Genomic DNA, 11,305 nt, shown 5'->3' on the forward strand with positions numbered 1-11,305 from the left:
TCAAATGAAAAGCAGGTAGATGTGAGTTTTGATTTTATCCATCTCCTGCCTCACATGAGGATTATAAATAAGATGAAGCAATTTAAAAGCTAGAAATACTCATATATAAAATTATAGTAGAATTTTCCAAGGATTAGGCTCCATAGATTTCTCCTAGGGTATTCCTGTCTGGCAGTGCCTTAGAGTTGAAAGTATCCTGTGACAAGGCTTTTATGTGTTACTTTAGTAACTAAATTCTCTTGAGTAAGGATGGAAGATGGGTATTACTTATGTTGAATTTTTGCGTTATAACTAGAGTGCATTGTGACCATTTCTGCTTATGCATTTTTGAAGCTCTCAGGCAGCTTTTTATAGTCTTTAATGTGCATGTGAATTCTCTGGGGCTATGGTTAAAATACAGATTCTGATTCAGCAGGTCTGGGGAGGCCCTGAGAGTCTGCACTTGTGAAGTGTTCTCCAGGGATGCTGGCACTGCTCGGTCCTTGAACTAAACAGGATTCTAAGAGTCATACATCCTTGGAACTCCACTGTTTGGCTTAAAAATCATGTCTTGCTCTTTCTCAACATCCTCCTCACCTCAGAAGAAAGTCCATTATGTCTAGGTTTGTGCCTTTTAAAAATTGGCTGTTAATGGCCATGTCCTTTTTTTTTTTTTAACAGCAAAACACCGAATTGCTCATAAACCTCACTCCAAACCAAAAACTTCAGATATTTTTGAAGCAGAATTTGCAAATGATCTAAAATCCAAGGATCTGCTTGCTGATAAGGAACTATGGGATCGACTTGAAGAACTAGAGAGACAAGAAGAATTGCTGGGTGAAATTGATATTGATAGGTACCTAATGAAAAATTTCCTTACACACATTTCCTTATAAAATATGTGCCCCTTGAATAAAATACAGAAAAGCACTTTATCCTAAAATATCAGTAACCCTACCACTCTAAGGCAAATATTAATTCTCTAGAATATTTTCCTTTAGATCAGTGTGTTCATACACATGCCCCATACATATGTGTGTAACAGAAATACTTAATATACCTGTTTCTTATTTTAAGATTTCAGCCATATTTTGTATAATAAATTAAGATATACCAGATATTTGTAATTATGGATACTTTATATATTACATTTTAAATGAGTTATTTTTTTACTGTAGTCAAGATAATGTAGTATGTTTAAATGACGTGTTAAAAAGAAAAATATGCATTCAGTTTAAGTTTGTGGCTATAACGTGTTTATCCTTGCTTTCCTTTGCAAACTTTTTTGCTTATTGAGCAAGTAGTTTGTAATCTGGGCTTCCCTAGTCGCTCAGTGGTAAAGAATCTGCCTGCAAAGCAGGAGATGTGGGTTTGATCCCTGGGTTGAGAAGATCCCCTAGAGAAGGAAGTGGCAACTCGCTCCAGTATTCTTCCTTGGAGAATCCCAGGGACAGAGGAACCTGGTGGGCTATGGTCCATGAAGTTGCAAAAGAGTCTGACATGACTTAGCAACTAAACAACAACAAAATTTGTAATCTGGTCAAGTAGTTATAAGTATGAAAACCTTGACCCAGTTGCCGTTTGAAATACATATTAGCGCTCAGAATTGTCAGAGTGCTCAGTGAAAGGTGTTCCTATAGAAGTTGCTATATTATTTTACTTAAATGATATGCAGAGTTACTGTGAAAAATAAGACACAGAATATTTTTTTCACTACTATTTCACCTATACTTAGGTCTTTTTAATTAACTGATACTGTTTCGTTTTTGTAAATCTGTTTTGAATCTTGTGATTTTCTTCATTGCGATTCTTCAACTTCAGCATGATGTTGTTTCCATTCTGTTGCATTTCTGGTTTTGTTATTTTTATTTTTATTTTTTTGGTTTTGTTATTTTTATAAGGTCCTCAAATTCTTGGTAGAATGAAGCATGGGAAATGTGTATATATGTGTATAAATCATATACATATGTAGAAGTCTTATTTTAAAAATTATAACAATACATGCTTATAAAATATTTTGATTATGAAAATAGAAAATTAGAATATGTTACAATTCTGTGGCTGTAATTTCTGGTCTTCAAATAGAGATGATAATCTCTGTGAATTTTGTGCTAATTTATGATTGTACTATTTTTATTATATTTTATTTTATATGGCCAATATCTTCCTTGCAAAGATAAGAACATATTCTACTTATGTTTGAATAGCTACAGTATAGAATTAGCATAGAAACCATTTTTTCATTCATTTAAAAACATTTTTATTAACCTAGAAATCTAGTTTAAAAATATTCTATGCAAAACCTTATTTTTTACCTATTGAAATTAACTGAAAAATATTCTAATGTGTTTGTTTGACCTTGTTTTCTTTTTCTTTACTATTAATAGTAAGCCTGATACTGTGATTGCAAATGGAGAAGATGTGTCCTCTGAAGAGGAAAAGGAAGATCAGAACATAAATGTGAATATGATGCATCAAGTAACAGACTCTCTCGCCCTCAGCAATTGTTATAACAGTCTTACAAATTCAGAACTCTTCAATGGTCAAGTGAATAGTCCATTGAACTATTCAGTGAATGGTTCAAGTTCTTACCACAGTAATGAAGATGATGATGATAATAATGATGATGGTGGTGATAGTGAAAATGACCATGATACCTTAGGGGTTGAAGATAATTCTATACCAACAATATATTTTTCTCACACTGTCGAACCTAAGAGGGTTTGTATACTTTTAACTTTACTAATTTTTTCATATGATTTGAATATTAATGATCATCTACAATTCTCTTTAAAAGAACAGCATTAACAGGGATTAATATTGTTGATGGTGCCAAATAAGAAAACCATCTTTTGCCTCTTGTTATGACTAGTTTTATCTGAAAAAGAAAAAGAAAAAGAAAAAGTTTAGATAGTTAGCTGGTATTGGTGTGTTCTCTTGAAGCCACAATACAATTTGAAATTTGGTGGTCGGGAAGGAGATCAGATGAGTATTTGTGTACATTTATGATGAAAGTAACTGGCATTAGTTAAATTTTTAATTGTATCAGGTTATTTCTGTGTGAGCATATGATGAATAGGAGCATGATGAGCAAAAAGGAAAAATTTATCAGGAAATAAAAATTAGTTCCATTTCTCACAAAGTAAATATAAGCATCTCTGGGTATTCAGGACTTTATAGAGTTTTGGTGTTTTAGAGCTGGGGTTACTAGAGCGAGAGCTTCTAATACAGCTTTTCTTAGTATCAAAAGACTTTTTGTTCCCTCTTTACTTATTGTAGAATCCCCAGTTTTTAAATCCCAGATCAAAGCACGTTGGATCTTAGTGAAGGAAGGACCTTAAACTCATTCCCTTGCTCTCTTGGCCTCATAATACTGCTTTAAGGAGCCACTGGGAATTTCATCTTTCCAATTTGTCTTTCTCAAGGAAACTTAAGGCATAGAAGACTATAGAGTGAGTTAGTAATAAAACAGGGACTCTTTTGTCTTAATTTAGTGCTTTGCTTTTTTCTTTTTCTTCTTTTTAGCTATAAGGTACCCTTGTAGGGATTGCCTTTATCAAAGTTACCGGTCTGTGGTTATCAGTCTTAAGTGCCTGTGATGATTATTTAATGAAACATATTTAAAACATATTTACTATTTCTTAGGCCCTTTTAAGTGTTTGCTACTCTAATGTGAAGTGAAATAATTACATGGTTTTTTAAAATATATATTCTTGTACTTCAGACTAAAAGAGCATCTTATGAATTCTTTGGAAAAAATTGACCTATTACCAGAAAAAAAATTTTGTTTTGTGATTTTCTTTTCAACCTTTAAGTTGGTTTTCATTTAGATAAAGCAGGAAGAATAAATAATATTTGCAGGAATGTTGTGGGGAAGAAGAGTCATTAATATGGAAAGATGCTATAAATGCCGAGTAGGGATAGAAGAATAATGTGTTAATCCTGAATAGCTTTGATTTTATTTTTTTGATCCTTAAATTTTAAAAAATTAGAGGTATTTAAAAATTTTAAATAGCTAAGCATTATCTCATATTGTTTTTATGATTTAAATTTTATATTCTTACTGAATATTTATTTTAGTTAATTGTGCTCTTTGTTTTGAAATGCATAATTTAAGCCAAAAACTTATATCAAAGTAATGGGTGATGTGAAAGCTTGTAATAATCTAGCATTTAGTTTGTATGTATTTTGCTTTTTGTATAATAATAGTTGCTGATGACTAGAATTGGTCATTTAAAACTAGTCCCCAACCTTTTTTGGCACCAGGGACTGGTTTCAGGGAAGACAGTTTTTCCATGGATGGGGCAGGATGGGAGGGAATGATTTGGGGATGATTTAAGTGCATTACGTTTATTATGCTGCGGCTGATACGACAGGAAGCTGAGCTCAGGAAGTAATGTGAGCGGTGGGGAGCAGCTATAAATACAGATGAAGCTTCGCTTGCTCGCCTGCTGCTTATCTCCTACTGTGCAGCCCAGTTCCTAGCAGGCCACAGACTGATACCAGTCCGTGGCCCAGGGGTTGGGGACCCCGGATTCAAGAAGTAACGCATAGAAGTATGATAAAGTAAGGACTTTTAGGTCTTAACTGATAATGCACATTATTTCAGTGTCAAAATATGTAAACTGCCTCTATTACTATTACTTCTTTAATTGTAGAGTTTATTTGTTTTAGTTTTGGCCTTAATTTGTCAAAATGATAGTGATTTTTTTGCTGTGAAATTTTTAGGTCCGTATAAATACTGGAAAAAATACCACCTTAAAATTCAGTGAAAAAAAAGAAGAAGCCAAGCGTAAGCGAAAGAACAGTTCTGGCAGTGGTCATTCTCCCCAAGAGCTGCCTATGATCAGGACTCCTGCTGATATTTACAGGTGAGTGGTATTCATAGACAGCAGAGCAGTCTGCTCTTCCTTTCTCTCTTTTTGCAACTGAGTATTTACAGGAAAAGGTTGCTCGTAACACAGAAGTCTCTGACTGGAAAGTGAAGTATTTTGATAGAATTAGCTTTGTGTTTTAAAGGCTGTCACAAGCGCTGCTGAGCCCCAACACAGCTTCCCAGTTCAAAGCAAGTAGAACATTGCTCGTTTTTTTTTTGCATTTCCCCCTCTTTACTAGTGCTTTTAAAACATTCCCAATCTGGTAAAAAATTGTTGTATGTTAACTTTAGAGATGACAGTTTGTGTTTCTGGTGTGCTGGGGCAGCGCTGTGCTGCCGCCACTTTGGCAGTGCTTGGTTAGCCGTGTGGTCTACCTTTTCACAGAGTCTATGTATGCTCTTTCAATTTTTTGTTGTAATGTTTGCTGAGAAAGCTGTCATTTGAAAATATCTACTATTTTCATGACCCTTATTTGTGAAATAGTGAAAATTGCTAAATGACTTCGAAAATATATGTACGTTTTGGACAAAACAATCAAGCTGTTGTCACCCAGAACATACTTATAAATAGACTGCTGTATTTTATTGGGTCAAAAAATTATACTTTTAAAAATATTGATAATGTAAAGATGTCACTTGAGGCCACAAAATTATTGTGATGGTGAAAATTTTGGATATGTTTGAATAAAATGTTTTAAATTGATTTCTAGAAAAGACTTTTTAAAAAATCATTATAAATTTATCCTGTTTTATGTTAACTAAAGAACATATATAATTTTTATATTATAGAGTCTTTGTTGATGTCGTGAATGGAGAATACGTCCCTCGTAAGTCAATCCTGAAGTCTCGAAGTAGAGAGAACAGTGTTTGCAGTGATACCAGTGAGAGCAGTGCTGCTGATTTTGATGATAGACGGGGAGTGTTGAGAAGCATTAGCTGTGAAGAGGCCACTTGTAGTGATGCTAGTGAGAGCATTTTGGAAGAGGAACAAGAAAATCATCAAAAGAAACTTTTGCCTTTATCAGTAACACCTGAGGTTTGTGTATGTCTTTAATTCATTATTTCATATAGTATCTTTGAGAGTTAAAAAGGTATTGGTAGCTCCGTTTCAAAGGGATATGCAATTTCAAGTTTTCCCCATTTTACATAGTTATTTTGGGAGTTGAAAAGACTTAAAAAATTGTAGCTGCTGTATCTTCCAGGTATGGTTTATGAATCATTAATCTTATTGTCTTTAAATTATTTTATTTTGAATAGTTATTTAATGACATTAATTGACAGGGTAATGACATTGTTTATTTTGTAGTTTCTTTGTTTCATACATGTATTTAGTCTCAGAAGTCATAGAGCCTAATTAATCATAGGCTTGTACTTTTTTTGGTAATTAATAATTTATAAAAGTCCTTAGCAGCTCCAGTGTTCTTGCCTGGAGAATCTCATGGGCAGAGGAGCCTGGTGGGCTACAGTCCATGTATCTTAATTAGGATATATATTTTGTATATATTAATTAATGTATATATATATTATATATATATAATTAATGTATCTTAATTAGGATATATATTTCATTTTTGGTTAGAAAATTGTTTTTGACCACGCTGTGTGGCTTGTGGGATCTTAGTTCTCCAACCAGGGATCCAACCCATGTCCCCTGCATTGGAAGCATGGAGTCTTAACCACTGCACCACTAGAGAAGTCTCATGGCTAGAAAATAATTTAGCAGCCTTTAAAAAATAAATTCCACTAGACCAGACTTATAGCCAATGTTATAAAATTAAAATAGTTCAAGTAGCAGATGATGTGCATGGCTGTGTGCACACTCAGTCCCTCAGTGGTGTCTGACTCTTTGGGACCCCATAGACTGTAGCCCGCCAGGCTGCTCTGTCCATGGGATTTTACTGGCAAGAAAACTGGAGTGGGTTGCCATTTCCTCCTCTAGCAGATCTTCCCGACCCAGGGGACGAACCTGCGTCTCTTGCATGGCAGGTGGATTCTTTACCACTGAGGCACTGGGGAGGCCCAGCAGATAATACTTTTCTCTTTTAAATGCTTTGGTAGAGTTAAAGGAGAAAATAAGTAACGTATGACAGATAATTATCTATAGTTCTTCTATATTTTGGCGTGTGCCAGTGAAATTTTTAACTCTTGGAAGTTATAGAACCATTTTACAGGCTAGTGAGAGCTGTAGATCCTCTCCTCAGAAAAATGAGTGCACATGTAACAGTGTTACCTACCACGTTACACACAGTTTTGTGTATGGGGAAAAGAGTGATACTGGGAGATACCAAAATAAGAGTGTTATCATTTCCATTATACCCACACTTGATATTTTTTATTCTTGTGTTTAGTGGGTATTTCAGATTTTAATTTAAACAGTATTTGGGAAGACTGGGGAACTCAGGCCCTTATCAAACTTATGTACCCATTTGAGTATATGTCAAATACATATTAAAATATTTATCTTTGTATATGAGTAAACATACGTACGGAGAAGGTAATGGCACCCCAACTCCAGTACTCTTGCCTGGAAAATCCCATGGATGGAGGAGCCTGGTAGGCTGCAGTCCATGGGGTCTCTAAGAGTCGGACACGACTGAGCGACTTCACTTTCACGCATCAGAGAAGGAAATGGCAACCTGCTCCAGTGTTCCTGCCTGGAGAATCCCAGGGATGGGGGAGCCTGGTGGGCTGCCGTCTATGGGGTCACACAGAGTCGGACACGACTGAAGCGACTTAGCAGCAGCAGCAAATATACGTAAAACTGTTGCTTGTGCTTCATGTCCCTAGGTGGTACTAGTTGTAGTAAATAGTAATTGGCAATGGAGAGATCATTAGTATTTAGGTACAGTTTGTATGATTAGAATATTCTCCTTCCCTACTCCCGAAATAATTATCTCATTTGACCTGGAGACTATCTTATTTAATAGTCTTCCATACTGTTAGAAAAACAAGTGATAGACTTTTGCTGTTTTTAAGTATCTGAAAATTAGGTTTTAGTAAGGAGTTAATGTATCATGATATAGTTAGAACTCAAGTCTAGAGTTTATTTTCATTTCATCCTATTTAATAGCTTTGCATTTTGTATTGAACTGTTACAGTTAGCATCTAGCTGTTATGAATTTTTTAACATCAAAATAAATAGTTCATGATTATGGCAAGTACTTTGAAAGATATTTTTCCTTATCTTTAAATGTTAAAATATTCTTTTTCAAGAGCTTTTTTTGTATAATAAGAAGGCTCTGTACTCATCATGATAAAATAGAGTTTTTAGAAAAGTAGACTTTGAATTCCCTTTAAAAAGCTGGACTCCACGCAGGGTCTCACAGTAAAGTGTGGGAGGGTCAGGGCATTCTTGGTTCTCCTTTGGTGGGGCAAGTTGGACCAGATTGGCTTTTTAGACTACTCAAGTGATACATTGTCTTAACTGATTTGTTCACTTGGTAGACAAAGGAAAGTAAAATATATTTGACAGTTTGCATGTCAAATGCGTGTCAAATTTAAGTTTGTACATAATGAGTTTTTAGAAGATGAAAGTAAGGAGATTCCAAATACTAGAAATCTTTAAAAAAAAATCATAACAACTTGATTTTGATGGATCTCTCCTTAAAAAGATACAGAAAAGACCTATCTTTGGTTTTATTTCCATCGTTTTATACACAGTATATACATTTATACATACATTTTGTACACATTATATACACACTACAGTAGACAAAAAGAAAAAATGTCCAGCAAATAGGGGGTTGAAATTAAAGAATAATTTTTGTGGTGCCTTGATTTCTGTTACTGAATTTATTGCATTAAAATTCGAGATAGACAATTATTTCCACTAGCACCAGCACTTTTAATTTTGTTTCCACTGACCTTAAATAAAATTGAGGCAAGATGCAATAAAATAATCAAATAATTGCATAAATGGACACCACCTAAGAGATGTCACTGCTACTGAAACTGGGCTGTAGGCTTGCAGGCAGGATGGCCACCATAGGATAGCTCATTTATCAGTTGATGTTTGACACTCTAATAGAATTTTTAATTTTAATACATTATTTTTCACAGCATGGTCTGGATGTAAATGGAATGAATGTATGAAAGTTGAGGACCTTTTATTTACCCATTTTTTTAAAATCCCATATGCACATGTTTTTACATTTTGTTTTCTTACATGTGTACTATTAAACATCTATTTGTATTGGTGGTGTAATTAAGATACTTTTTAATGGTACTTGATTTCTATGAGCAATTTGTATTTTGATGTTGTAGTTTTGTGTATCAGAAAATCTTATGAAAAGAAATGTCTGATTGGCACTGCAATGCAGGATAAAGATTTTGTGGGCATCTTATTTGTGTTTTGTTATCATAATCTGATTTTTTTGTCTTCTAGGCTTTTTCTGGAACTGTAATAGAAAAAGAGTTTTTGTCACCCTCCTTAACACCACACCCAGCCATGGCTCATCCTGTGCTACCCACCATTCCAGAACGAAAAGAAGTTCTGTCAGAAGTATCAGAAGGAACTACAAAGAGGGTTTCAAAGTTCAAAGCTGCTAGATTGCAGCAGAAAAACTAGGGCCTGCCTAGGAAATGGGAGTTTACATCCTAAAACGTAGTTTTGCAATTGTTTAGAAAATGTATAGCAAAGTATGTTACATGTAATTTGAAATAAGGCATCCTGAATAAATTTGGCAGCAAGTTCTCTTACTCTTATCAGTGGTATTAAAAAGAAATCAAAGTAAATATTTAAATACTTTAATATTCAGCTTGTTTTGTTAATTCTCTGAATACCGTCAGCACTCACTGTTAGGTTTGTCATGTCATACGGTGGCAGCATTTTGAATTATTTTTCAAAGAATGCTGTTCGTATGTGTTGTTTTTGTGTTTGAAACTAAATACTGGCAGTTTTGTTCCAGCTGCGATATTGTGCACACCATATGGATCATTTTAAAGAAACTTTTAAAATTTCAAATAGATTCAACAATTATATTACTTGCTTTACCTTTTTAAAGGCACTTTAAAAAAAAATCTACTTCTTGTAGGTTTTGCGGCTAGGTGGCTATTTAAAAAATCTGTCCCTGTTTTACTGTTATTCTATAATCTCTACGGTAGAAAGCTCCATGTACCCAACAGAAAGTTTCTTTGATTGAAAGAACGGTGTTTTGTAAAACATTTTTTTTTTAAGTAAAAATTTTATGAAACTTGGTCTCTAAAATGTTGTGAACTTTATGACTCAGAATTCAGTATGGAAATGTCTTTCATATGTATGCTGCGTGCCCCATACAGTGGGTCCGTGAATGCTTACGGCTCCTCAGGCGGTTCTCCCCGAGTGTGTGCAGTGTTAAGCAGCAGTTTATTTTGGGAGAGAAGGAAAGGTTGTCTAGATGATAGAAATACATAAGTAAATTTTCGTAAATAAGAAATTTTATGTTTTAATCTTCTGAACATTTTCATTCTTTAAGGCTACTTTCCTACTAGTAAATAATTGAATAACATATTTACTTTTAGCAGAACACCTTAAAATAAAGAGAAATTTATTCGAACATTGAAAATTACACTTGCAAGTGTTAATCATTAGCTTGATGCATGCTAAAATGTAGCTTTTAAAAAGCATTCTGCATTAGTACTAAAATAACCATCAATGCCAGTCCACCCTCTATTCATGGCTAAATATTTAAAGGTTATTTATAGCTTCTTTAATGAATTCTTGCTTAAACAAAGTGAAATTATGTCCTAGAAAAGTAGAAGCTATTTGTAACTAGAGCAGCACAAACTGTAAAAATTTTATGAATATGTATCTTAGTAATAAGGGGATGAGCCTGAATCCCCACAAGTTAATGGATAATTGAGAACAGAGGGCTGATTTTAAAAGATTGCCTAAAAATGTAGATTTTTTTCTTTAGTAAATTTTGATCAACTATATATATTTAGTTGAAAACTTTTTCTCTCAGCCCATCCCCCACAAAAAACAAAATAACCAAAAGTATAATCCCATGCACACAAAAGAGCCCACAGTTCCAACTGCTTGTCAGGTGAGCCTTTCTCTGATTTTCCCCAGAAACAGACTTCATTGTGGGATTACTGTGGTGTTCTTTACAGACATGTAATTTCAAGATTACTGTCATTAAATAATTTTTCATGTTCTTCAACTTCATCTTGAGCCTGTTGTTGTTTATGTAGTTTGTATTTCTTCTTGCAAGTAGATGTTTTCCATCATGGGACAAAATGGTAGTAGAAACAAAGAAGTGTTAGATTTTCTGCTGAAGACTGAATGAAGTAGTGTTGCCCCATTTCATAGCTGCAGTCTTAAAACAGAATTTCAAGTTGTAACTTAACCATATACCTTTGTTTTTTATGTTAAATTCAGTATTCAGTATGATAATATGAAATTGGTCTTAAGTGTTCCCTTTTAAATCATTGTAAAATAGACTGAATTTTTTTTTTAACTTTTAATTTTGA

General features: G+C 34.0%; 1 protein-coding gene across 2 annotated transcripts in view; it reads left to right on the top strand.

Moving 5' to 3' along the window:
• URI1 (URI1 prefoldin like chaperone) overlaps positions 1-11,000 on the top strand; it is a 75,332-nt gene extending 64,332 nt beyond the window's left edge. For both annotated transcript variants that reach the window (XM_061387859.1, XM_061387858.1), the window contains exons 7-11: positions 661-835; positions 2,367-2,700; positions 4,708-4,850; positions 5,645-5,891; positions 9,240-11,000. In XM_061387859.1, coding sequence (XP_061243843.1) covers positions 661-835; positions 2,367-2,700; positions 4,708-4,850; positions 5,645-5,891; positions 9,240-9,422 — 1,082 coding nt within the window. In that variant the 3' untranslated portion in view covers positions 9,423-11,000. The remainder of the gene's footprint in view (positions 1-660; positions 836-2,366; positions 2,701-4,707; positions 4,851-5,644; positions 5,892-9,239) is intronic.
• The last annotated feature ends 305 nt before the right edge of the window (positions 11,001-11,305 follow it).

The sequence above is a fragment of the Bos javanicus genome, chromosome 18 (genome assembly GCF_032452875.1).
Source record: "Bos javanicus breed banteng chromosome 18, ARS-OSU_banteng_1.0, whole genome shotgun sequence".
Taxonomy (NCBI): domain Eukaryota; kingdom Metazoa; phylum Chordata; class Mammalia; order Artiodactyla; family Bovidae; genus Bos; species Bos javanicus.